The 26611-nt window shown below is 45.1% G+C and overlaps 3 protein-coding genes and 1 pseudogene across 7 annotated transcripts in view; 3 read left to right on the forward strand and 1 right to left on the reverse strand.

The window, feature by feature from the left end:
* The first annotated feature begins 262 nt into the window (after positions 1-262).
* Positions 263-613, forward strand: LOC140851154 (uncharacterized). The gene has a single exon (XM_073242733.1). The coding sequence runs from the start codon at positions 263-265 to the stop codon at positions 611-613; it is 351 nt and encodes a 116-aa protein (XP_073098834.1).
* Positions 614-16479: 15866 nt separating this feature from the next.
* On the forward strand, positions 16480-18178 carry LOC105050445 (uncharacterized). The gene is made up of 2 exons (XM_010930463.4): positions 16480-16744; positions 17327-18178. The coding sequence occupies exons 1-2, from the start codon at positions 16577-16579 to the stop codon at positions 17873-17875; spliced, it is 717 nt and encodes a 238-aa protein (XP_010928765.1). The 5' UTR covers positions 16480-16576; the 3' UTR covers positions 17876-18178.
* A 5522-nt stretch (positions 18179-23700) lies between these two features.
* LOC105050588 (inorganic phosphate transporter 1-4-like) lies at positions 23701-25682 on the reverse strand (annotated as a pseudogene).
* Positions 25682-26611, forward strand: part of LOC105050443 (protein NUCLEOLAR FACTOR 1) — a 32300-nt gene continuing 31370 nt past the window's right edge. For 3 of the 5 annotated variants that reach the window (XR_002165360.3, XM_019852426.3, XM_019852427.1), the window contains exon 1: positions 26501-26586. Coding sequence is in view for 2 of the 5 variants with exons in the window: in XM_019852426.3 (XP_019707985.1) it covers positions 26559-26586 (28 nt within the window). In the remaining 3 variants the exon portion in view is untranslated. Of the gene's footprint in view, positions 25915-26481; positions 26587-26611 lie in introns of those variants that run through there. The other 2 variants (XR_012143165.1, XR_002165359.3) reach the window with 2 other exon arrangements.

Here is a 26611-nt window from a genome sequence, read left to right on the forward strand (position 1 = left end):
CCCACTACCGAAGATAGACCAACCGGTGGATGCGACGTCCGGTCATCGACTGCTCAGCTTCATGGATTCTTTTGCCGGATATAACCAAATCCGAATGGCGCCCGAGGATAAAGAGCATACGGCCTTCGTGATCGTCAAGGGCCTTTACTGTTACAGAGTGATGCCCTTCAGTCTGAAGAATGCCGGAGCCACCTACAAGCGACTCATCAATAAGGTCTTCAAAGCTCAAATCGAGCGCAACATGGAGGTGTACGTGGACGACATGCTGGTGAAGAGTGCACAGACTTCAGATCACGTCCAAGACCTAGAAGAAACTTTTCACACACTTCGGCAACATCGAACGAAGCTAAATCCGACCAAGTGCGCCTTCGGGGTGACTTCGGAGAAGTTCCTCGAGTTCTTCATTTCTCAATACGAAATTGAGGCCAATCCCGAGAAGATAAAGACGATTATCGACATGCGGCATCCGAACACCAAAAAGAAAGTACAGCAGCTCAATGGAAAGATCATCGCACTCAGCCGATTCATTTTTCGGTCAGCTGAGAGATGCCTTTCGTTCTTCAAAATCCTAAGGCAGACAAAGGACTTCTCTTGGCCGAATGAGTGCCGATAAGTCTTCGAAGATTTGAAAAAATATTTGACTTCTCCACCCCTGCTTGTAAAGCCAGAGGTCAAAGAAATATTGTACCTTTACTTGGCTACCGTCCCAGAGGCGGTTAGTTCGGTACTCGTCCGGAAGAACGAGAGCTGAATTCACCAATCTATATATTATACCAGCAAAGTGCTCCACGAAGCTGAAACTCGATACTCAAGAACAGAGAAAATGATATTTGCCTTGGTCATATCAACGCAATGACTCCGTCCATATTTTCAAGCGCACGCCATCGTGGTCCTCACCGACCAACCCCTGAGGGCGATCCTGCATCACCTCGACACATCAGGACGATTGGCGAAATGGGCAGTGAAGCTGAGCGAGTTCGACATCCAGTACCGATCGTGACCTGCTTTGAAAGTCCAAGTTCTGACCAACTTCATTGCGGAATGCCCAACAACCGACCAAATGTCGGAAAATGGAAGCTCCAAAGAAGCTGCGACCTCTGAATATAACCCCGGGTTAATCTGGGTATTACACATAGACGAAGCTTCCAATGCTCAAGGGAGCGAGACCGGGCTCCTGCTTACCGACTCGGAGGGAGTAGTTACGGAGTACGTCCTCCGATTCAACTTCAAAGCCTCTAATAATCAAGCCGAGTATGAAGCGCTTCTCGCTGGTTTGAGAGTGGTGAAGGAGCTCGGGATCGACAGCCTCAGAGTCTTCTCCGACTCCCATCTGATTGTATGGCAAGTCAGAGGTGAATTCAAAGCGCAGGATCCGACCATGGTGAAATATTTTCAGAAAGTGAGAGATCTCATGGCGCACCTCAAGTATTTCGAGATCTCTCACATTTTCAAGACGGAGAATGCTCGGACCGACACACTCTCTAGGCTTGTGACATCCGCCTACGGTGCTTTGGGCCGAACACTTGTAGAGAGTCTCGAGCAACCGAGCGTCGACAAGACTGAGAAGGTGCTACAACTGACGATCGAGCCAAGCTGGATGGATTCGATCGTTCAGTATCTGACTGACGGAACCAGCCCCGTAGACCCCACGGAAGCCAAGCAACTCTGGTGGACGGCCTCCCAATATGTAACGATGGACGGGCGACTCTACAAAAGGTCGTTCTCCCTTTCCTTGCTAAAGTGCCTGGGACCGACGGACGCAGACTACGCACTCAGAGAGGTGCATGAAGGGATCTGCGGAAGTCACCTGGGGGACAAATCCTTGGCCTACAAAGTCCTACGGCAAGGTTACTACTGGCCCACCATGAAGAAAGATGCGGCTGATTTGGTTCGGAGGTGTGAGCCATGTCAAAAGTACACCAACATACAACACCGGCCCGCCAACCAGCTGACTTTCATTGTCGCCCTGTGGCCCTTTGCCCAATGGGAAATCGACGTACTCGGCCCTTTCCCTCCAGTGTCTGACCAAAGGAAGTTCATAGTCGTCATAATCGACTACTTCACCAAGTGGGTGGAGGCCGAACTCCTGGTGCAAATCACCGAGCGTAAGATGGAAGACTTTATCCAGAAGTCCATTATCTCCAGATTCGGACTGCCACACACTATCATCACCGACAATGGAAGACAGTTCGACAACCAAGACTTCAGAGAATTCTGTGCAAGATTTCATATCACGCACAAGCTGACCTCGGTTGGGCATCAACAGTCCAACGGAGAAGTCGAACTAACCAACCGGACCATTCTGCATGGATTGAAGACTCGACTGAACGAAGCCAGAGGCCTCTGGGTCGAGGAATTACACTCGATCCTGTGGGCATACCGAACGACACCCCATGTTCCAATCAAGAAATCTCCTTTCAATTTGGCCTATGGGATGGAGGCAATGATCCCACTCGAGATCGGGCTACCATCGACTAGAGTTGAGCAGTACTGTGAACCAGGCAACTTCGAGTGTCAGAGAGCTGACTTGGACTTCCTACTCGAGCTCCGACATGAGGCTCAACTCCACATGGTTTCCTACCGACAAAGAGTGGCCCGATATTACAATGCTAAAGTTAAGCCAAAGTTTTTCAGACCTAGAGACCTGATTTTAAGGAAGGCGAAAGTCTCGAAGCCTCTGGATCAAGAAAAACTATCTCCGAACTGGGAAGGACCCTTCAAGATAGCGGACACCTGCAGGCCGGGTGCCTACCGACTTGAGACTCTGGAAGGGACGGTCATTTTCTGGACTTGGAATGCTGACAATCTAAAATTATACCATCAGTGAATTCTGTATGCCCTTGTTCGGAATACAACTCAATTTCAAAACCCCAGAGTCAACAAAGTTCGGCTCTCCATCGTGGGTCGGCCCTCGTCAGAAATATGAGCCCCGACACCCTGACTTAGGTCCAACATTTTGTTGGGAACCTACGGTCCGATCGCCGATGACACATCGAACTCTTACAAGAATCGTTCTGCCTATACTAATGGAAGGCCAGCACTGATGATGAAACTTCTCTAAGTTGAAGCCGTGCTCCTTCCACAGTCGACTCTCGGTCAGCGCGGCTGGTTAACTTGCCGACTTGGCTTCGACTAAGAAGGATAAAATGCCAAGACGATCGAGGTCGCACTTGTGACATATCGACTTGGTCACGACCGGTCGAAAGATATTTGACTTGTCACCGTTTATCATATATCGCGACGTATACGTCCGACCAAGGGTCGGGCAATGGATATTCGACTTGTCATCGTTATCCTAACCGAATACGTCGGACACTACTCGACTATCAAATTCTACAGAATGATCATGTCAACAAGCTACGTTCGGAGATTGGTCGACACCCGGCTCGATGTGCACGTCCGACCAAGGTCTGGGCGACGGATGCTCGACCAACAATCGACACCCAAGCTAACTACATCGAACGGCTCTCGACCATCGGATCCTACGCAATCTGTATGACAGTCAGGACGTCGGTCTGCGATCGGGGCTTGCTCTGCCCTTAGCATGGCGCACGCTACTGACTACCTTGATCAACTACGCCGGATCCCACCGAACGTCCTAATGAGGTATGTTGGATCTACAACCTATACCCTCGGAGATGTCTCGGCGAGACATACATTTTGAACCGCATGTAGGAAAAAATTTGAAAAGTCTTCGATTTCATTTAGTTGAAGTTAGACTTACAAAATTGGGCCGAAGCCCGATTACAAGTATCAAAGGCGAAACAAAAACAAAATAAAAACAATGGAGCAGATACTCCGACTACTCGTCGGAATCGACTTCCTGGATCGAGAAGGGTTCGAAAGCGACCAGTGCACCCACTTGGGTCGGAGGGGGATCGGAGGTTGGAGCCGCCTCACCTTCGGTAGCTCATTCCACCACCCCAGGGACGGCCTCCTCCGCAGCCATCTGATCCTCCGATATTGGGTCGGCCTCCTCCTCTACGGCTTGGTCCTCCGACCCCGGAGGGACGATGCTGTTCAGATCAAGTTCCAGGTATAGCCTCTGAATTGCATCTCGGGCATCTTCGTACCCCACTTGATAGGAGGCAAAGCCACTCTCGAGAAGCTCCTCTTGGTACTCGTCCGAGCCGCGGAAGTCCTCCACCACTCGGCTCAATGTCTCTTTAGCCAACTTCGCCTCTACCTTCGCTATGTCGGTGTCGGCTTGGGCGGAGGACAGGTTCTCCTCGGTCTTTGTCAGATTTTTCAGGCTGATCCGAAGTTGTTCGCGTTCGGCTTCGAGCTCACTAATGCAACCATCCCGCTCACGCCGCAGTTGATGAACGGAACGGATCTTGCGCTTGGCCTGCTCGTGGGCTGACTAAAGTTCGACCTCCGAGAAAGCTAGACCGTTGGTGAGTCGAGAAATCTCCTCCTCGAGCCTGGCCTCGCGGTCGACCGATAGCTTCAACTGTTCCACCAGCATCACCTTCTCGGCTTCAACGGTTTCTGCCCTATCCTTCCAGGCTGCCCGATGTTGCCAAACCTCTGGTACCCGACCTCCAACTCAGACATATTGTAGATCAGCTGCAGGTGGAAGGCCGGACGTCAGAAAAATAAAATGATGAAAATAATAATGGAGAGGAAAGAAAAAGAAGAACTCACTTCGATCATGATTGGGTAGAATGAAGAGAACATCTCGGTCACCTGCCGACTCTTGAAGAGCTCCCGATCAGCCGGGAGAATGGTTGCCTGACATAACCTCCTGGCTAAATTATGGTTGGCCAGGGCCGATGCTCCCTCGAGAACCCGAACGTCGAACGATGCGATACGGTCCGCCGACATTGAGTCATCCGCTGGTGCCATCAGAGCCTTCCCCCGAACAGTTGCCCAGGCCCAGAGATCGGAGAAAGATGGAAAGCTTGAACTCGACTGAGTTCCTCTCGAGGGCACGACGAGAGCCGCCGCAGATTGTTCGGACTCTCGTGCTTCGACCCGAACCTCTTCCACAGGTGAGGCCATCGATACTCCTTCGGCTACCCCCTCCACCGCCCCTTTCTCGGACGGCACCTCGAGTGGCACCGCCGGTGCCGATAAGACGATGATTGGTTCAAAGCCCGACGCTCGTTCGGTGTCAGACTGCACAGCCGCCATCGCAACGGCAGTCGGGGACGATGTCTGGGGCCTCTTGGGTGGCCGCGAAGGGCGTCGGTCTCTTTTTCGTCACGTGCTGCCGAATGTCGGCATCTGTTAGTCTCACTCTCGGTAGCATGCCTGCAATTTTAACGAAAGATTAACACAAGTCCGAAGACAGATGAAAAAGTCAAAAGATGACCGACATACCAAACTGTACCTAAGTGGAGAACCAAATTTAGGCTGGCGTCATAGAGAGTTTGCTCGGTGATGAGCTCTCTCTGCCTCAGCACCGACATATCCTTCAGTCGGTGAAAGTCCTCTTGATCTTCTGCCTCCACTCGACTGTTTTCGTTCGGCTGAGTTCGGGAGTCGTCCCAACGAGAAGAAAACCCCCAGAGTAGCGAAGAAGAAATGAAAAAAAATTAGTTCTTCCACCCGTGGATCGACGATAGAAGATCAGTAATGAATGAAAGGCCCTTCCGAGGATTGAAGAACCACCACCCTCGGGCTTTTGGGTGGGGTCGAAGGACAAAGAACGTCCGAAAGAGAGAGATGCAGGGAAAGGTCGGCAAGAGCCGACACGACAAAGCGAAGCTGATTATTAATCGGACTGAGTTCGGTGTCAGTTGCGCCGGGCAAAGCCCATAATAATCCAGGACATTCCGGACGAACTCTGAAATCGAAAAGCGAAGACCAGCCCGAAGGTCCTCAACATAAAAGGCCACCTGGCCCAGAGGCGGGTTATTAACCCGACCCTCAGCCCCAGGGCCGAAAAATCGAAACTGCTCTAGGATACCATATTGTTCCCTAAGCCGTTCGACGTTCGGCCCCGAAAGTGAAGAAGCCTCCACCTCTGGGGTCGACCGAGAATCATCGGTCGGGTTTCCCGACTGACTTCCTCGAAGAGAGGTTCTAGCCATAATGCTAGCCCCAAGAAAAGAGACTAAAAAAGAAAATGCAAAGGGAGCGAAGATGCAAAGGGACAAGAATGAAAAGCTTCAAAAAGAGCTTTCAAAGAAGGAGGACGGAAACAGCTACCTGAGACTGGAGGAAAACTCGACAGGGCCTCAGCGTCAGAAACAGGGCAATAAAAAGTAAAGCTTTGGATACGAGTGGCTGTATATATATAAGGCCCTTCAACGGTCGAGTTGAAAGCACGTCGAACGAGGGTTTCTCTGATGTTGACACGTGGCAGCGCCTGGGCCCTTCCTCGATCTGACGGTTCGACGCACCTATCCCAGATCGAGCCACGTCGCCTCCATCCACGTCGCCTCCATCCACGCAAACGGTTCCAGCCCAATAGACTCCCGATGCGTGGCGGAAAAATTGCATCTCGAAAATAATTAACCGACGGCGGTTTGCATTTTCGATGAGACGTCTGACGTCAGATCGTCCGTTGGTACGGTCGGCAGAGTCGGAGCATGACGTGATGGAAAATCACTCCTTTCGCCCGAGGCCATCGCCCACAAGGTAATACGGGCCAACACTACATCAGACTCAGGAGTTGGGGGGGCAACTGTTGGGATATACCAGCTGACCCCTATATACCGACTTATTCTCAGAACGGTCCGACTGACGTCCGACTCTACCCACCAGACGGACAGACGACTCCGACAATGACTGTTGACAATATCCGGCCAAAGGTATGCCAGCCAAACAGGTCAATACTATTTTCAACCGATCGAGCGGCCGAACCCATATCACCGACTCACTGTCGTGGGTGGCAGCCGACATCCGACTTCCACAAGGTACCAGATCAGCCATCGGTGTTTTCGAGTCATCATCTGATGTCCCGACAACCAAATACCGACATATAGTCGGCCAGCCCATCCAAACACCGTACAACCGCTATGGGCTGTTGTCCTGCCAAGGACATGCTATACGACCGCCATAGGGCGTTATCCCCATAGGGCGTTATCCTGCCAAGGATATAGGTTAATTCTAATGACCTGATAACCCACGATGATTTGATAGTCCCCGACGATTTGACAACTCCTCAGTTGTCTACACCATTAATGGCAGGACCATACCGCATTCTACTATAAAATGGGGTAAGGCAACGGTTTTGGTAAGTTCTTTCTCTCTCTCTCTGAGTCTCTAGTTTTTCTACTGTTGTCTAGTCTTCTCTTTGACTTAAGCATTGGAGGGTCCCCGCCGGAGATATCTCCGGTCAGTGAGGACTTTTCTTGCAGGTGCGCGTTCTCGACGATCAAACGATGAGGAGATTGGCCGCAACAACTTCAATCATGAAGTAACAACTTTTTCAACTTCATAGCCTTAGTTCTTCATTGATTATTTAAACTGCATCCTTCCCACCATAAAATCAAAACTGTTATTATAGACACTTAACGTAAAGAGATTTGTGAAGTTGATTCTTATTTGGGCGGCAGAAATCATTTTGTCTCATTGATTAAGCATCAAAAGCTAGGTGCTTTTGCATAAGAGAAGGGAGCTGTCTTATCTTTGGGTTGGGAAACAGAACCAATGCATTAAATTTTCCTATTTTGATCGTTCCACATTTGCAAGTCCAAAAGTGCTACAGATGCTCCGCATTATTCGGTTAAAAGCAAAGAAGACACGTTACCACCTTAACCTTTGGAACATAAATTTGATCAGCTATTGGCTATCACAACTTGCAACGCAAGAAATCTTTGAACACTTGTTCAATAGATAGACGGATGGATAGATAAAGATTAATGCGAGGTATTAGCTTCTCTCCTATAGACCAAGCTCCAACATCTGCCGCTTTTCACCGATGCTTCTTGAAAACAGCTGAGGTACTTAAGCCACCTTTCTGGGCTCATAGCTAATTTTCTCTGACCAGTGACCACCTACATAACTTGACATAATTTACTAGAAGTTGAAAACTGTTGGATAGATATCTGGCCTGAACACCATCTTTCAAGATCTTTTCAATACCACGCGATACAGCAGGAAGAAAGAAAAAATAAAATAAAAAGAAAAACAATCAAAATATGTAGATCAGTCACAAAAAGGCTCGCCTCCACGGGACATGCAAACTTCACTATGAAAAAAAAAAAATTTACAAAAGGAGACCTCACCCTCAACCCTTGTACACCCAATTCTCTCTCACTAGAAGTTTCCCTCACAAAAGCTCTCTCTCTCTTGGAAGACCCCTTGAACCCCTGAAGTACCTGGCGATCGCTGTTCAGGAGCCTCCTGCTCCTTGTGTCTCAGCGCTTCCGACTCTCTCTTCTCTCGGATTCCGTACGGCTCGTACGGTGCGAAAAAACCAAACCACTGCCTCTGTTCTGTGTGTACAGGGCTTTTTATAGACCTTAATCACGACTTAGATCATGATTAGGACTCCTTAATCAACCCAAATCACGTCCCAGACCGTCGAATCAAGATCGAAAGTCACCTGGGCCCTCCAATCGCGCTCCGATCCATGAAATAGTATCGTAGAACGCAAAAAATACGTGGAAAACACCCATACTGTCCACAGACCCACCTGTGGACCGCCCGATCCACGGTGGACTGGAGAACAGGGCCAGGCAGCGCACCTGGGCCTAGGCCGGCCTGCGCGCGAGCCTGCGCGGGGTTGGGCTGCGCGCCCGCCTGGGTCGCGCGTCCTGTGCGCCGCTGCTGCCCGCCGCCGGCCGTTGGCGATCCTCCGCCTCCTCGGGTCTCGTGCCGACTTCAAAAGCTCGTATCTCCTTCATCCGAGCTCCGTTTCGGGTGATCTTGGTCTCGTTGGACTCCATTTTTCGCCGCGAACCTCGCTGTGGGCTCAATATGGGCTAAATCTTGAGGCATCAAATCCTAACAATCTCCACCTCGACTCGATATTCGGCCTCCTCCAAACTCCGAGAGCTTCTAGATCTCCTCACCCCTATGCCCTGGGGCAATCGTCTGCTGATCATGGATGGGCAAACATGGGAGTCAAACCAGGCTGCTCGATCTCATCTCCGTCGTATGTTGTGCTCCTCCTGACCTGAGACCTGCTCGGGGCATCGTCCTGCGGCAATAGGAATCTCACCTTGCGACGTCGCCTCTCATCCTTCCGAGTCTCCTGTCTCGTGCTCGATCCGCTTCCTAGAGCTCCACCTCGCTCTGGGCTCCACCTGGCTCCCGAAGCTCCACCTCGCACTGGCCTTCCCGTCAGGTAATAATGTCCTCTGCTCCCCTTCTTCCCCTCCAGTACAATCCTATTACCGCGTAGCACCCTCAGAATTTCTCCACCAGCTACCGTCTTGTAGCCTCTCGAATTCAGTCTGTTAAGTGAGATAAGATTCCGTCTGAAATCAAGTATGTATCAGACCTCCCCCAATCTCCTCACTGCACCGTCATGTGTCCTCCAACTGACCGTCCCAATGCCTCTGATCGCACAGCTCGATCCATCCGGCAGATATACAGTGCCCTCACTGTTCTCCAGGGAGTCAAACTGCTCCTCTCTGCAACATACATGATAGAGGTATGTAGAATCTAATATCCACTGGTAGGAAGAAGTAGATACCTCATCAGATATCTCCAGGACATCTCCATCTGAATTACTGCTGGTCGTCACTACAGCAGCCACCGTTCGATTTTTGAGTTGAGGGCAATCTCTGGCTAGATGCCCCAACTCCTCACATCGATAACACCTGATTTTGCTCAAGTCTCTCCTGGACTTGGACCGCCCTCGTTGCGATCTCTTGTCGCTCCGTCTACCACCTCCTGCTCCTCCAGAAACCACCAAAGCTGAGCTACCACCACCTGAGCTCGTAGCTGGGTTCTCCCTCCTGAGAACTTCGTTCTGGAGTATCGCCGCGGTGACCTCGTCTATCTTGATAGTACTCTTCCCCACTAGAAGAGCAATCACTAAGGACTCGTACGAAGGAGGAAGCGACGCCAGCAAAACCAGCGCCTTGGTCTTCTCCTCAACATTCTCGCCAATGCTGAGGAGGTCGGTGAGGATCTTCTGAAAATGGCTGAGATGCTCCTGCATGCTCTGTCCCTCAGTCATCCGCAGTTGGTAAAACTGCCTCCATAGGAAAAGAGTATTGGTGAGAGACTTCGCCATGTACAACTCCTCGAGCTTCGACCACAGCACCGTCGGAAAAGTCTCGCTCAGCACATGGATCACCATCTCATCCGCCAGGTACATGTGGATGGTACTCACCGCCTGCATCTGTAGTCGTTTCCAATCCCGCACCTCCATGGTGGTCGGCTTCTTATCGCACAAGAGAGCATCGATTAACCCCTGTTGGATGAGCACGTCCTTCACCCTTGCCTGCCATAAGAAAAAATTGCTCTTACCATCGAACTTGTTGATCTCCATCTTGATTGTTCCTGTCTTCTCCATCTTCAGTCTTGCTCACCACCACTGCAATCTGCGTCCTTGTACCGCCTTGCTCTGATACCACTTGTTGGGTGGATGTCTGGCTTGGACACTACCTTCCAAGACCTTTTCAGTACCACGCGATGCAGCAGGAAGAAAGAAGAAACAAAACAAAAAGAAAAACAATCAAAATACGTGGATCAGCCACAAAAGGGCTCACCTCCACGGGGCATGCAAACTTCACTATGAAAAAGAAAATTTTACAAGAGGAGACCTCACCCTCAACCCTTGTATACCCAATTCTCTCTCACTAGAAGTTTCCCTCACAAAAGCGCTCTCTCTCTTGGAAGACCCCCTGAACCCCTGAAGTGCCTGGCGACCGCTGTCCAGGAGCCTCCTGCTCCTTGTCTCTCAACGCTTCCACCTCTCTCTTCTCTCGGGTTCCGTACGGCTCGTACGGCGTGAAAAAACCAAACCACTGCCTCTGTTCTCTGTGTACAGGGCTTTTTATAGACCTTAATCACGACTTAGATCATGATTAGGACTCCTTAATCAACCCAAATCACGTCCCAGACCGTCGGATCAAGACCGAGAGTCACCTGGGCCCTCCAATCGCGCTCCGGTCCATGAAATAGTATCGTGGACCGTGAGAAACGCGTGGGAAATGCCCACGCACGCGGTCCACTGACCCACCGTGAACCGCTCGATCCATGGTGGACCGGAGAACAGGGCCCAAGCAGGGTGCCTGGGCCTGGGCCGGCCCGCGCGCGGGCCTGGGCCGCGCCTGCGCGGGGCTGGGCCGTGCGCCCGGCTGGGCTGTGCACCCGCCTGGGCCGCCCGCCCGCCTGGGTCGCGCGTCCCACGTACCGCCGCCTGCGGCCGCGCCGCTGCCGTCCGCCACCGGCCGCCAGCGGTCCTCCGTCGCCTCGAGTCTCGTGCGGACTTCAAAAGCTCGTATCTCCTTCATCCGAGCTTCGTTTCGGGTGATCTTAGTCTCGTTGGACTCCGTTTTTCACCGCGAACCTCACTATGGGCTCAATGTGGGCTGAATCTCGAGACGTCAAATCTTAACAGAAACTACTGCCGGCCAGCATCTGCACACGAGAGAAGATTGGCTTGCACCCCGACAAGCACACCTTCCATACACTATTGATTGTTTTTTTTTATTTTTCCCCTCCAATTCTTATTTACTCGGCAATGCTCGTGCCTGAGGCTTTTGTGTCAGGTCCAGTTTATATCCTTTACATCAAACCATTCTCATGGTCATGGAAAGTTGATAACTCAAACCAGTTGATTAAAAAAAAATTGTTGTGTAAAAAATGAGTTAGATTATATCACCTTATGATTTGCCTGATTAAAAAAATCACTAAACTTGACTTCGATCAAAGGATTCACTCCCATATATAATTTGACGGTGTATATCAATATCCTTCCCGGAAAGAGGTAGAGGTTATGGATTCGATCTTGGTTGCACCATTGCCACCATTATTTTCTATAAATTCTCAAGGGGGAAAAAAAAAAAAAAAAAGCATGTATAACGTTATTATTGCTACAACCATGTTCCCCATATCTTCTTTTGAAGTTTTTTTTTCCAGAGATGTCTCGAGTATTTAATCTTTTCTTCCAACATAATCATAAAAAATACTTGATCTTGAACGGCATGTTCAGAATTAAAAAGTTGGAAGTAAATATGCATCTATCTCCTCTCAAATTAAAGAAAAAAATAGAGAGAGCCCAAAGCAAAATTCCCTTTTCCATTCAATTTTGAAGTCAACCGATCCTTCTCCTGATTAAAGGAAATCAAAGAGAGAAGAGAGAGGAGCTAATTGTATTGGTTTTGAATTTTCATATTGATGTGCAAAAATTCTGTTTCTCCACGAAGAAATTCTTAAATTAAAGAATTTTACTACAATTCCATTTTTTCTTCCATTAATATTATAGTGAGTGGGGAATAAGGTTGGAAGAGGGTCTTATAGATCCGATTATCTTTCTCGAATAATGTTTCTTGATTGTTTCAATTTCGAAGTGCAATCTATTCCAAACAGCAAATAGAGAATTAATAACATCCCTCCAAAAAAGTCGGGCATATGCTATTGAGTTTTCAACTGATTGAGATTTTTTTTTTTTGTGGGGGCGGGTCAAAAGAGCTTAACTTTTTTATGATATTCACTTGAAATCTTTCTTCTCCAAAACTCCAAGGTCTTTTAAGAGAAACCTCCATTCTCATTTTGCTAGGAGAGAACCATTGAAATCCTTTAGATCTTTGATGCACGATCCATCTTTTTCTAAGCATATAGTTTTCCAATTGACTTTCCAAAACATGCAATGAGAATTCAAGGAATCTAACTAGAGAAAAAAAAATCTTTTATATTTGTGCAATCTTCTAAATGACCCATACTAACAGCTTAAATATAGACAAGATAAAGTGGGAGAGATGTAAGAACAAAATTAATTGGGATGAGCCGCTTTTCAAAGAAAAGAAATTTGCTTTTCCACGATGCCAAGCTATTTTCAAATCTCTGAAGGAGTAGAAGCCAATCATACTTTGAAGGCTTATCACCACATAAAGAAAATCTAAAATATTTGAAAGGAAGCAAGATAAAAGAACAATTTAGTTAAAAAAAAACCATACATTTCACTTTCATATTCACATATCTTCATTTCTCAAACCCCTCCCCCTCCCCCACCCACAACACCCACCAAAAAAAAAGCACTCATATATCTACCTGTTTGCATATGCATATGTGTATATATTACTAAAAATTTTTTCGATATTGAAATTATTAATGATATAAATATTATTAATCGCATAGAAAGAATATAAATCTTTTTAATCACTTTCATTGAGGAAATATAAAGGGATATAAATACATATACCTATTTCATTATCTCAATATATAGGCTGCTCAAGTATCGATGGCTGTAGACCCATGCTTTCCAAATTAGTTTTACAAAAGTATTAATATGGAGGCTGAGTAAGAACCTTTATAAATCAATCATGAAATAGTAAAGTCTAATAAATAAATAAATAAATAGATGGATATTTGATTATGCAAGTGAAATTGAGTTTATATCCAAGCTTAGTTCTAAGTATGGTGAACATTCTATTGATCCCTGTCCCCAAATCCAATTGGTATATTCAAGTTATATTTTACTCTAGGCCATGCACAATGAAATTTTTATATCATGTCACTAATCAAGATTACGTACATGATTTGGGCCATCCAATTCAATTAAATTTTTTAGGAAAAAATATGAAAAAAACAACATCAATAGTGGGGCTTGTATGGTGGATTTTTTATCTATTTTTTCTCTTAGTTAATGTATGAATAAAATGAGGGGGTGTTTGGTTCGCAACCGGAATCAGAATAGAAATGAAAATCGAAATGGCTTGAAATCGGAATAGCGAAATCCCCCAAAGTATTTGGTTCGTAATCGAAATCGAAATCGGAATCGAAATTGGAATGAAAATTTGAATTCATAGACGAGAGTAGGAATTGAGATTTATATAGATTGAGCTATTCCCATTCCATTCTGGAATCGGAATCGAAATGGGACTCCTTCCAATCAAATGGTTGGAATGGGAGTTATCTATTTCGATTCTGATTCCAAATCTATTCTCAATCCAACCAAATACCTCTTAAATGAAATAAATTAATTTAAAGTGTGAAAAATCATAACTGTGATACGAGAGCTTTAGATATTTGTTTATATAGAAATATAAAGTGTGAAACTGGCACGGGGATTGGGAACGGATCAGAGAGGGATGCACCCTTCTTTCTTTCCTCTTTTTGTCTTGTAACCGACTGTGAAACGCGCCGCCTGCCTTTACCAAACGTTCGAAGCAAATAGATGACTTGGATGCTGGAGAAAACCTCGGCGGCTTTGAAACTTTCGCTTTTTTCTACGTTATAAACTATTACAATACTCAAGGATCTAATGGCAAGTAACAAACACATGTTTTTTTGAAAAAGAGCACATGAATTAGATTCTTTCCATTAGGATTGAATTGGAGAGATCAAATTTATTTCAGAGATGGATCGGAAAAAATCAATTTGTCAATATGGCACCTTGAACCTCTATACTAGAAGCCATAAATTGGCAATGAACTGAGGACCTCGACTCTTAACACATCGAATAGAATTTTGCCACCGGATCCTTTCCATTTTATGCTTAAATTGGATCACACCCAATCCGGTAATCATGACCATCAATGTATTATAGATGATGCTTGATTGCATATGATGCTGTTGAGGAGTTGATCTAGTTCAGATCGTTGAGTTGGAGTCGAAAAAGGAAAAAACAGTCGCAGAACAGTTGGTCAATATCTTTAGATCAAGCACTGGCTTCGGATATGTGGTGGATTCTTCGAATCAAATCCTGCAATACCAACAAAGATAAGAAAGTTCACATAATTGAAGATTTTTTGATGGTGGATTCTTTGATATTTAATTTAGTCTCTTGCAAAAGCAAACAAAAAAGACTTGAGCTTTTTTATATCTGTATTGAGTATGAGATGAAACATATTTTCTATTGTGAGAGAGTGGAGAGTATAGCTTAGAGGTCATGTGGAAGGTAGAGTTCGAAGGTAGAATCATAATTACTCAGAGTCTTACGAAAGAGCTAGATTCTGATTCATATGCGATCTATCATAAGGAGAAGGCAATCGAAGTAAGTGTTCACTTATTTTCTCTCTTATCTACAGGATCCTAGAGAGCTAGGTTTTATAGACGAAGACAGATGCCAGCCGTCCAAAGGAGCACATGCCATTTTTTCCCTCAGAGCCATGAAGATGTGACATGTTTTAGTTATTAGAGGATAATGACGAACACATCTTAGAGTTTGTTGAGATTACGGATCTCATTGAATGGGTGGAGGAAGTAGAGCAGTGAAATGGCTTGTTACTTATCATCTAGTGAATAAAAAACTTTGAAACTCCTTGGCATTGTCGTAAAAAATCAGATAGCAGAGACTGGATAATCGTTTCGTCACCTTTTTTCGAAGACATGCATCGAACTGTTGTTGAATTGCCAGCACCATGATGGACGGATAATCTCTAGATGTATCGGCATGGATCTTAAAAGATCGTGCAATGTTTTATCCACGCATGACATGAAATCCATACATTCATAGGCTTCTTCGGAAATACATGGACAGCTGTTGCTCGCTCACCTGCACCACTGCATGCAAGCGTTCGTTGCATGGCCGAAATTTTCCGTTGCGCATATTTTTTTATTACTTGAAAAAAATCCTAGGGATTGCATCAAAATATACCTGCGCGCGGATCCTCTGACGTGCACGTGCGGTGCACAGCAGAGACCCCGAGCTTAAAATATGTACCATCAACAATCAAGCGGCGGAAATGTCCTCTACCACGTCAGCACAATTTATGTTCGACACGTCACGACACTTACAGCCCAACCCGCCTGCATTAACTGTAGCCCACGAAAGCAGCGTGCACCCGACCCATCCCCGGCCACCGACCTGCACGGCGCTCCAACGCCGTTGATATCTCCCAGGAAGCAGGACTCGGGTCAAACCGGAAGTATCCAACGACATGGATGTCTTCCACTGCGGCCCAAGCAATAATTTATCGTGGCGAAAGATTTCCAAATCCGGATCCTTGGTCCGCGTGGGCGCCGCCGGCACACGGCGGCCTTTTTTTTACATTTTTCCTCCCTATTTTTTGGGTAGTTACACCACGTTCCTCATCGGCCGCTGTATCGCTTCCCCTCGTTCGGACAGACACTTATTACTCGTGGGGTCAAGGGCACCAGCCTACCAAAGCAGTCCCCCATTCCCCTTCCCAGTTGAACCCAGAATACCCATATACTTCCCTTAAATCACGAAGTCGCCCTCACTTTCACCCTCTTCTTTCGTACGGAGCTTCTGTCAAGTGGATGATTTCGTAAATATCTGGATAGACAATGGCAGTGGCGCAGCTAAGAACTCACATTTAATTTGCATGCTTCCTAGCCGAAGTTCGGTCATAGCGCCATCGCTTGTTGCTTGGAAACACGCTTCGCACACTGCACTGGTGTCCATAAATAGGGCTGCTGCTCTTCCTTCAAACCGAAGAACGCAGGAGGAGGACAATTTAGAGAGAGCGAGAGGGAAATTAAGAGAGGAGAGAGAAAGAGACAGGAAGATCTTTACCAAAAAGAAAGAGAGAGGAGGATGGGGTGGAAGAAGAGCTACCTTGATCTGACATTGGTGCCCCTGAGCCTCCTCTTCCCCATCCTATACCATATTTGGTTATGGCGAAGGATTAGGTCGCAGCCACAGCAGACCTTCATTGGGATCAATTCGGCCGCCCGGCGACTCTGGGTCTTTGCCATGATGAAGGTATCACATCCATAACTTTTCTTTTTTTTTTTTTTTTATAACAATATCCATATATTGTTCGATATTTAGAATACCTGCAGCATTTGGTGGCGTTACTCCAAGACTAACATGGCCTAAAACCTACATGGGAAACTCCCCCATGAAACGTGCAACTCGATGTGTATGAGCTCAAGTGTGTGGCATAGTTAGGCTATCAACACACTGCATCATGTGGCTTGAGATGTCTGCGACATACTAATCATGGATTACGATCTAGATGCACCAATATTAAGCCTAGGAGTTCTTCTGTGTATATCAAGCAACACAGCTAGTGTTGTTACTTGATGAATGCAGAACCATTAACCAGCATGACTTGTTGCATTTGGTAGAGAGGATTGGCCTACTAGAGGATGACCGCTGGGTAGAACTTGCCTTTTGTGTAGAATTAATGGGGGTGAAATCTATCTTCACATGAACTTAATATTTATGGATGTTTCAGTAAGTTTGCTTTCATAACTCGCACAGTACTATTATGTTAGCTTCCTTTCTTCTCTCCTCCTGACCGAAGATTTATTGTTATCTCTAACAAGATTTCTATTGCAGGACAACGATAAGAAAAATGTGCTGGCAGTGCAGACCATTCGTAACGCAATAATGGGTTCCACCTTGATGGCCACCACCTCCATCCTCCTCTGCTCCGGCCTCGCGGCCATGATCAGCAGCTCATACAGCGTCAAGCAGCCCCTAACCAACTCGGTCTACGGCGCGCATGGGGAGCTCGTGGTGGCTTTGAAGTACGTCACGCTTCTCGTGATCTACCTCTTTTCCTTCCTCTGCTACTCTCTCTGCATCAGGTTCATAAGCCAAGTGAACTTTCTCATCAACGTCCCTCAAGGGGATGCCAATTCCCTCGTGACGCCGGACTACATTTCTAATCTCTTGGAGAGGGCTTTTTCCCTCAACATAGTGGGCAACAGACTCTTTTATGCAGGTCTTCCCGTTATCTTGTGGATATTTGGACCAGTTTTGGTGATTCTATGCTCCGTCTCCATGGTTCCAATACTATACAACATGGACATTGCCGAGGGGAAAGGGAAGGCTGGTATCAGGAAAGAAGATAAGATGGATGGAAAGATTTCTGCGGCGGTGTAGGAGACTGGTAAAGGCGGCTAATGGAGGACAGAGTTACTGTCCGTGTTTTTGTAGTCATCCTTCTTAATTTGTTTTCGTTAGGGTTGGTGAGGTAGAGGGGTTCCGAAGACGTTCTTACCTAAAAAAATTCAATAAACATAGGCCTAGTGATGCACACGGCTAATCTCGTGGGACAGCAGTGAAAGGGTGTTAATCCGTTTATCAAAAATTGTTCTAGCTTTTTAAGTCCATTCTCCAGCTCGTAGAATGAGGGGTTGTTTAAAAGTCTTAAAATGTGTAAAATTCTTTGATTTTTCATTTTAATGTTAACAGGAAATTGATTTTTTTTTTCCTTTTTCGAGCATTCATCTCTTGGTAACCAATTGATTTTATCATATGAAAAATATGTACCAATGTTTGATAATCCAATGTGCTGCAAGTCTACACATGTACAATATCGACCGGAGGTTTTGGCCCAATCAATCTGACATGATTTTTAGCAGGTTTCTGTAGATACTCTAGACCTGCTAGCACCTTACCTTCTTCCCTTATGACTGTAGATCAAATGATGGAATCAGGCACTCATGTTGGCTGAGCTGGGCTCGAGCCTGGTCCATTAATTAGGTTAGGGTCATTGTAACTGTTTTTGTTTTGCCTAAATTTGCTGGGCCGTGATCCATCCCCAATCCAGTTATTGCACAGTCTAATCGGAATGCACCTTGTTCGATTGTCTCGATTGCAAGTGTAAAACCAACATCATCTATTTTGCAAGTGCAAATTGTCATTTGTTATTCAAGTCATCTGCAGATGCTTTCATTTCCCATTGTATTCACCGTGCTACAACCCCAAATCCAACAACATTCTTGATGTGTGTACACACATACATAGGTAATTTAGATCAAAGCCAATAGAAGATGATGTGTGCTGGCCATCTGCGTTGTATGTGGCATGGTCCTAAAAGACAAAAAGAAGGAAAATAGATTTCTGTAGCAAGGCTAAGCTAGCCACATTTGTGTGAATAAAATTTTATAAACCAATGTGCGGTCATGGGAAAGTATTGAGAAGCTGCGCATTAAATGGTCTTTAGAAGAATTGGCAAAACCTTTGTTCATGATTGTGAAGATTTCACTTAAATTTATGGACTCCCATACACAAAGCGAGCAACCAACATTTCCTTCTATTTCGCCATATTATCTAATTGTGCACTAACTTGGTACTGCCACGTAACTGAAAGCATAATGCTGTGGATCTTATATAGGCATGTGTGTATAGAACATTCTAAAATTATATACTACAGTAACTGGCTAATTGCTATTTTTAAGTTTGCGAAGCCTGAAGGTGGTGTACTCTTGCTCCCATCCTCTGAACAACCATAAGAATTTGATATTCTATCAAAAAAAAAAAACTATAAGAATTTGATGCGAGAGATTTTATTGAGGAGCCAGGGTTTGTATCCAGTGATGGGAAAAAGCCTTGCGATGCCCCTTAAATGCATATAAAAATTTCACTGGACCCACCATGTACCACTATGGTGACTAATCATTTCCCAGACATGGGAAACAAAATCTCGAAGTGACGCCCATCCCTCTCGTACAACGTGTTAGGAGAAATTTTTCAGCCGTATGACCTGCCCAAATTTATTCATTACTCATGAAAAGGCTTCTTCCATTACTGGGACCCATGATTTCGTTAATCAGTTTTTTTTTTTCCTTTATTTTTTTCTTGATCCAAACCAACTTAATCCAAAACTAACCCAATTTATTATTTTATAATTTTACTAATTCATCAAATATATAAATTTCATAAAATTTTTAATCCAACCATCCAAACAAATTTTTAGTTTTCTAAATTTTTGTGATATGTTGAGTCCTCTCTAGATATTCTTCGTGAAATAAAAATTTATAAATATTTTAGAGATGTGATAGAAATATGAATTTTTGCATGTATTGTTTGAATCATTTTTAGGACCAAACTTTGTCACTTCAGTGGCGTCAATATATACCCTAATATCCATCATAAAAAAGATATACCCTGATAAGGATATCAAATTTTTTGTTCAGATTCTCATGCAAATAAAAATTATAATAATATTGCTTTATTTAACATTGGCTGGTTGTTGATGCTAGGGATGACAATAGATCGGATACAAATTGAATTGGCCAATATCTATATTTGCCTTATAATTAAAAATTTCATATCCATATCTATCTTGTATCTATCTCAAATTAGGTCAAGTAAAGATACGGGACGAATCAGATCATATTGAATAAAAGTGCGGGTTTGATCGGATAAGAAACTGATTATGTAAATATTATAAAATAATTATAATTTTAAAAAAAGAAATATAGATTAAGATTATATTGATTGGGTTTAGGATATGGCATATCATTATTTGTACTCAATCTGATCTCGCTTTGAGTATTTTTTTTAAAATTCATATCTGCTCGGGATTTTAATCGAATCGGATAAAATCTATCCCATACGGATCTAATTGGATCGGATATCTGATGGATCGGTTAAAATTGTCATCTCTAATTGGTACTCTTTTTTGCAGTGATGGAAAATTTTTCTGCCTTGATAAACTAGTGCAATGGCAGATATACTCCCTCCTGTTTTCAAGGTTGAATTCATGTATTCCAATGTGTCTGTTGGATTTGTTCTCTAACCATCAAAAGAAAAAATATTTGGTTACGACAGCTAACATGAAATATATGATAAAATTGGCTTCTGTTTTTATAATTCTATACAAATTGGTAGACTAGTTTTCCTATTCTTTTAGTTTCTAGTTTGTTGACAAAAAATCATTGTTGGTTGTTGCAGGTCTTCCTTCCTGCCACCTCAGAATGCAACAGGTACTTCCACAACTCACTCACACCTTCGAAGCTTACCCGGACGGTGATGTACAGGAAGCAGCATGAGAAGGTAATTGTTCCACGACGTTGACCCTTCCATATTTGTCAATCATGCTGGATGTTGCATGCTACCATGCCTGGTCGTTGGCATGCTTATTTTTTGCTATGTCAGGATATCTACGTCGGAACTCCAAAGGAGGGGCGCGGAACTGCCAAGCAACCTTAACTCTAGGTCGGTTGTCGGAGCTGCTTTGGAGGAGATTCATGAGAGAATAACTGAGAAACCAAAAGCACAGGATGCTGCTTGGGAAGTTGCCTTACAGCATATTGATGATCGTTTCCCATTCTCCTCTTTGGGGCTGAAATTGAATGAACATAAATATAAATATCAATATTAGTCGGATGCAAATATTCATGTTTATATTTACTTTAAACGAATACCGATATTAAAAAGATGGATATAAATATGAATAAAAATTAGATAATTAAATTTTATGACCACATAATCTAAGATATTATTAAATAGATGATAAATCAAATTATTACTATATTAATATGGTTGCATATTTTTTTATAAATTAATGAGTGCTGTACAATACTATCTAGAATTACAGATATAATTGAATATTCGGATACAGATCGGATAGTTTTCTATCTATATCCATATCTATTTTTCTTTGATGGATATGAATGTGGATATTAGTCAAATGCTCATTTTTTTTTGTCCACATCCGAATAAATTCGGATTCGAAAATGGATCGGAATTGATATTATCCATACTACTTTCAACCCTACTTTCCTCTAATTTCATTCCTTATTATTTTATATCAAGGACATATATCCCTGGAATGGAAAGTTTAACTTTTAGATTGTAGATTGAAATCGTGGCTAAATTGACATCCTATCTATGCTTTGTATCACTTGATTAGATATTTTCAAACATAATAATTTGTATAATCCATAGAGGATGCTCAACTTTTGGATCTCTTTTCAATTATTCCTGGAGTCTTATTAGAAAAAATTATCATATTGAATATGCCATAATATGCTTTCAAAAAAGTATCACATCTTATTATGAAGCTAGGATTTCTTTTTATCCAAAGTTACCCCTTTTACATTTGAACTCCGTATGTGTGACCTAAATAATCCATTAGGTCAAAAATCTTGACCTTGGATCTAATTCTATCCGATATGATCTTCTATTAGGCCGAATGTGGATTCAGCATTAAGATCTGAATGAGAAATCTGGTTGGGGTGACTTATGATCGAGTCTGTTCCAACCCATTTGCAGCCTAGGAACCACAGCATCGCTTTGAATTAGTAGATGGTTGAATAAAAAAGAAAAATATTGTCCAAGCGCGCTCTCTTTTTCTTCCGAATTGGGCAAACTCATCAATCTTAATTTCAGTTGGCAATCCAGACAGGTTGGATCAACATCTTGTCGGATTTAGTACTAGTGAATACTCGCATAGGGATTACTCAACCACTGTGAGTTCCCATTTTCAAACCCCACCGGCCTCTTCTAAGAATCCCATCATCACTTCCATCACCACAAAAAATTCACAGGCTTGAAGAAGAGTTATCAGAGTTGGAGACTTCTCTCAGAAAAAATGGCTATCGCTGGCAATGGTTTTGAAATCTTGAGTTCTTAACCTAAACCCATTGTTCTTAGGGGGGAGGGGGTGGTGTTGGCTAGTCTGGATTGATGATAAACCATCATCTTGGAGGAGATTAATAGGCCTAAACAAAGAGCGTGGAGGCAATATATATATAGGGATAGCAGTTGGATGGATATTTTTGGATATCCGATCCATTCCAAATCATAATAGGATCTATTTAGTATATCTTGGTAGAGTTTGGGATGGGTTTGGGGTTTAAAACTAAAACCTATTTGAATTTGAGATAGATTTGAAATGTAGCTCTTAGATATTCACTATCTGAATCCGTTTGTATATAAATACGTCATCTAAGTTTCGCTATCGGCCACTACAAGCCTTCCACCTGATCGAGACCCTTGAAGAAGGAAAGAACCTAGGGAGAATCGAGAAAAGCAAAGTAATATCCAAAAAAACAAAAACAGAAAAAATCGAGAAGTAAGAGCTTTTCCCACATGGATGGATCAATTTTTTTTTCTTTTCCCTTCTTGTTTTTTCAATTTCATTCTATTTCTTTGGAGATTCGTGGGAAAGGAGAGCACTTGAGAGATATGGGAGGGGTATTTTAGGTTCATGTTGAGGTTTTTTTCTCTAGCATATGGAATTTTGTGGGAGTTGTGGCGGTATGAGTTGGTGCTTTTAGGTTTTGACAGCTTAATTTTGGTAGAAGCATGAGACTTCTGAGGATTTTTAATCTGAAAGCTCCAAGCCTCCCATCCAATTGAGACTCCTGGGGTCGGAAAAAATAGAGAAAAATTTAAGGAAAAATAAAAAAAAATCAACAAGAATGGGAAAAAAAAAATGAGAGATAACATATTTTCCCACATAGATTGGTGATATCTTTTTTTTCTTTTTGCTTTTTTTCTTTCATTTTATTCTCTATTTCGAAGATCCATGGGGAAAGAGATCCTAAGAGAGGTTGGAGGGGTTTTAGGTCCCGATTGTGATGGTGTGAGTTGGTCTCTTGAGTTTTTGAGAGTTTAATCTTGGTAGAAGGATGATATTTTGTGGGATATGAGGATTTTTGATAGAAACGATTCATTTTTGGCTATGAAATTTATTTTATACATTAAAAACGTGTCCCTCTATTTTCTCTCTGTGTCATGTTGCATATTTTACTAGTTTTGCAGATACCCCTACACTTAAAATTTAAACAATATCAACCCTGCATTTAATAAAATATTGCAATTTGCCCTTTCGACGGCCCAATTTGCGCCTGGGGCTCTTGCCAGTGATTATGTGGCTCTATTTTTGCCATGTTGGTGCCCTTTAATCCCACGTTGATACCCTTTAATCCCATAAATCTTCAAAAAAAAAAAAGAGATGCCGATCACCTCCTCCATCTCTCATGTGCTTTTCTTCCCTCAGGGGCTTCCCTCCTCCCTACTCCCCTCGCCGCTACCTCCCATCGGTCACTGCCGTCGTCTCTCTTTCCATCGTCATCGATGTCGGTCTTCCCTTTCGGTCTCCCTCTAGGATTTTTTTTCTCGTAGATCTTCAAAAAAGAGAGAGATGAAAAGAAAAGGAAGGAAAAATGAAAAATAAGACGACCACCTCGGAGTCAGTATTGGGCCGTCAGCATTTCCTTTAGTGAGGCTACAGAGGCAATGCAGCGGAAGCAGCTATGGGGAGAGTTCGCTATTAAGGATTATTACCTCTCCTATATGCCACCATCAACGATGAGGATGCCTTCAATCGGATCATGACTGCTGGAGGGGCACAAGCTAAGGAGGGGACGGAGGTGATCGGGTGGTCGTCGTCATCCAAATGCTGGGCACAGTAGGTCGAGGAGATGTACTAGCTCGAGCTTGCTCTGGTTCTTTGCCTCTGCTCCGAGTCTGGGGTGATGCCGCAGAGGATGATCAAAGTCTGGGCCTTGGCGATCTTAAACATCTCTTCAAGAGCGTTCATGGTGGCGGCCTTAGGGATCCATCTGATGGCGCTTAAAATATCTTTTTGGAAGAGATTCTGACTGTAGAAGACGATGTCGAGGAGGAACTAGGTGGTGGTGGTGCCGAGAAGGTGGAGGCCATGGCGAGCTATGAATTCTCTGGAGAAGAGGCTGAAGCTGTTGGCTAGTTTGCCGGTCATCCGATCGACCTTGGTTTACTCCTTTTCAAGCTAGACTTGAAGAACTTTGGACAAGTCGGCGGGCGCCTGCTTGGCATTCTTGGCGACGAGGGTGGTGTAGTGGGCGGTCTCCGGCATCCTTATCCGTCAGTAGTAGATGAGCACCGTCGAGATGGCGTCGAACATGAGAACTATGCACCATATGAAATCGGCTTGAGAGACGGTGGAGGCTACGGCATTGACGGCATAGGAAGGGGCAGGGAAGTAGTGCTTGAATGCGGCGGAGATGATGATGGAGACATGCCACGGACGAGGATGCCGATGCCCTGCATGGCAAAGACCGCGATGATGAAGGCCTTGCGGGTCTTCTTGTTAGCGTACTCGGACATGATGGTGGTGGAGAGTGGGTAGTCACCGTCGATACCAGAGTCAAGTCAGAAGCGGAAGAAGCAGAGGGTGGCCATGACGGATTTGGGGGTGTGGCCCAAAGAGAGGTCAGAGGCGATGGAGGCGACGACCGTGAGCAAAAGGGTCATGCCGTAGACACGCTTGCATCCCATCATCTCCGAGCCTCCTAAAGAAGAGCTGGTCGGAGAGGGTGTCGTAGAAGGCGACACCGTTGACGGCGGTGAAGACGTTGGGGGGAGTGAGCTGGGGGTCGGGGAGCCTTCGACGTGGTAGTAGATGCGATCGAGGAGCTTGGTAACGTGGGAGATGTAGAAGAGGTCATAAGCGTCGGTGAAGAAGCCCATGTCGGCGACCACGATGGCCATGAAGTGGTACCACTGCATCTTCACCGCGTCCAAAGCATTCAGCACCTGGAGTTGCTCCCTTGCCATGGTGAGCCGCTCTTTTCTATGGATAGAGATTGCAGTCATAGAAAGAGTAAGAGTTAGAGTTTGTGAGAGAGAAAAAGGGATGAGAAGGGGAGCAAGGGAGATCAGATCATGGATGGAGAGCAGGCCATTAATGATGGAAAGTTTGGCATTAAATTGGAAGAGAACCAAATCAGATAGATAAAATCAATTTTCTGATCACGTAAGTCATTTATGGCAAAAATAGTGTCACGTAATCGTCGGCAAAAGCCGCAGATCAAAATTGGATCATCGGAAGGATAAATTGTAATGTTTTGTTAAATGTAGGGTTGATATTACTGGAATTTTATGTGCAAGAAGGTATTTGCAAAATTAATAAAGATGTAAGGGATATTTATTAATTAATTATTTATTTTTTCATTAAATCATTCCCGTGCACTCTGGAGCCTTCCCTACGGCTCCTGCAGACCTGCCGCCGGTCTCCGCCGTCACTTTCCTCCCTATCGTCACCGGCGTCGGCCTTCCCTTTCGATCTCCCTCGGATGGTTTCCTTCCCATATATCTCCAAAAAAGAGAGGCCGACGTCCTCTCTGCTCTCCGCTGGTCTCCGCAGTCGCTCTCCTCCTGATCGTCACCGGCGTCGGGCTCGCCCCTCCAATCTCCCGCAGGTGCTCTCCTTCCCACAGATCTTCATTTTTTTTTTTTTTTTTGCTTGGAACCCAGATCCCTCGCAGCGGGTGAGGCGCGGCCAGCGAAGACACGGGGGTGGGAGCAGGGGCGGGGCGCAGCAGCCGGTCGAGCCCTGGGTTTTTTTTTTTTTTTTTTCCATGGACCGCACGGGGGCAGGCGGAGGCACGGCCAGCGGAGACCGTACGGTCCACAGGGAAAAAATAACCCGCCCCCTCCCCCCGCGACTCCGCCAGCCGTGGCTCCTCCCGCCCCCCACCTCCCCCCACTGCAGCTCTGTCGGTTGCCGCCCCCGCGGCTCCGCTGGCCATGCCACCCAGCCCACCCCCCGCCCCTGCGGCTCCGCCGGCCGCGCCTCATCCAGTGTGTAGAGCCTCCAGCGCGGGTGACATGATAGTTTCGATTTGTGGATCCTCGGGACTGGTTTGGGATTTCCGGTTAATTTCGTAAGCGGGTGTGGGACGGGCTTCGGGTGGTAAGATTTTAAACGGGTTCGGATACGGATAGGGCAAATTTTGCGGGTATCTTACCCGTTGTCATCCCTTTGACTATATGTGGATCCGGAAGAGGAACGGCTTGCTCCTTTCAAAAACCTCGCGCTCCAGACCTCCTTAAAACCCTAATCATGGGGAAATCGCTCGCCAGGAAGAAAGGTAACCCTCATGACACTCTCCTTCT

Source organism: Elaeis guineensis, chromosome 8 (assembly GCF_000442705.2).
Source record: "Elaeis guineensis isolate ETL-2024a chromosome 8, EG11, whole genome shotgun sequence".
NCBI classification, from domain to species: Eukaryota; Viridiplantae; Streptophyta; class Magnoliopsida; order Arecales; family Arecaceae; genus Elaeis; species Elaeis guineensis.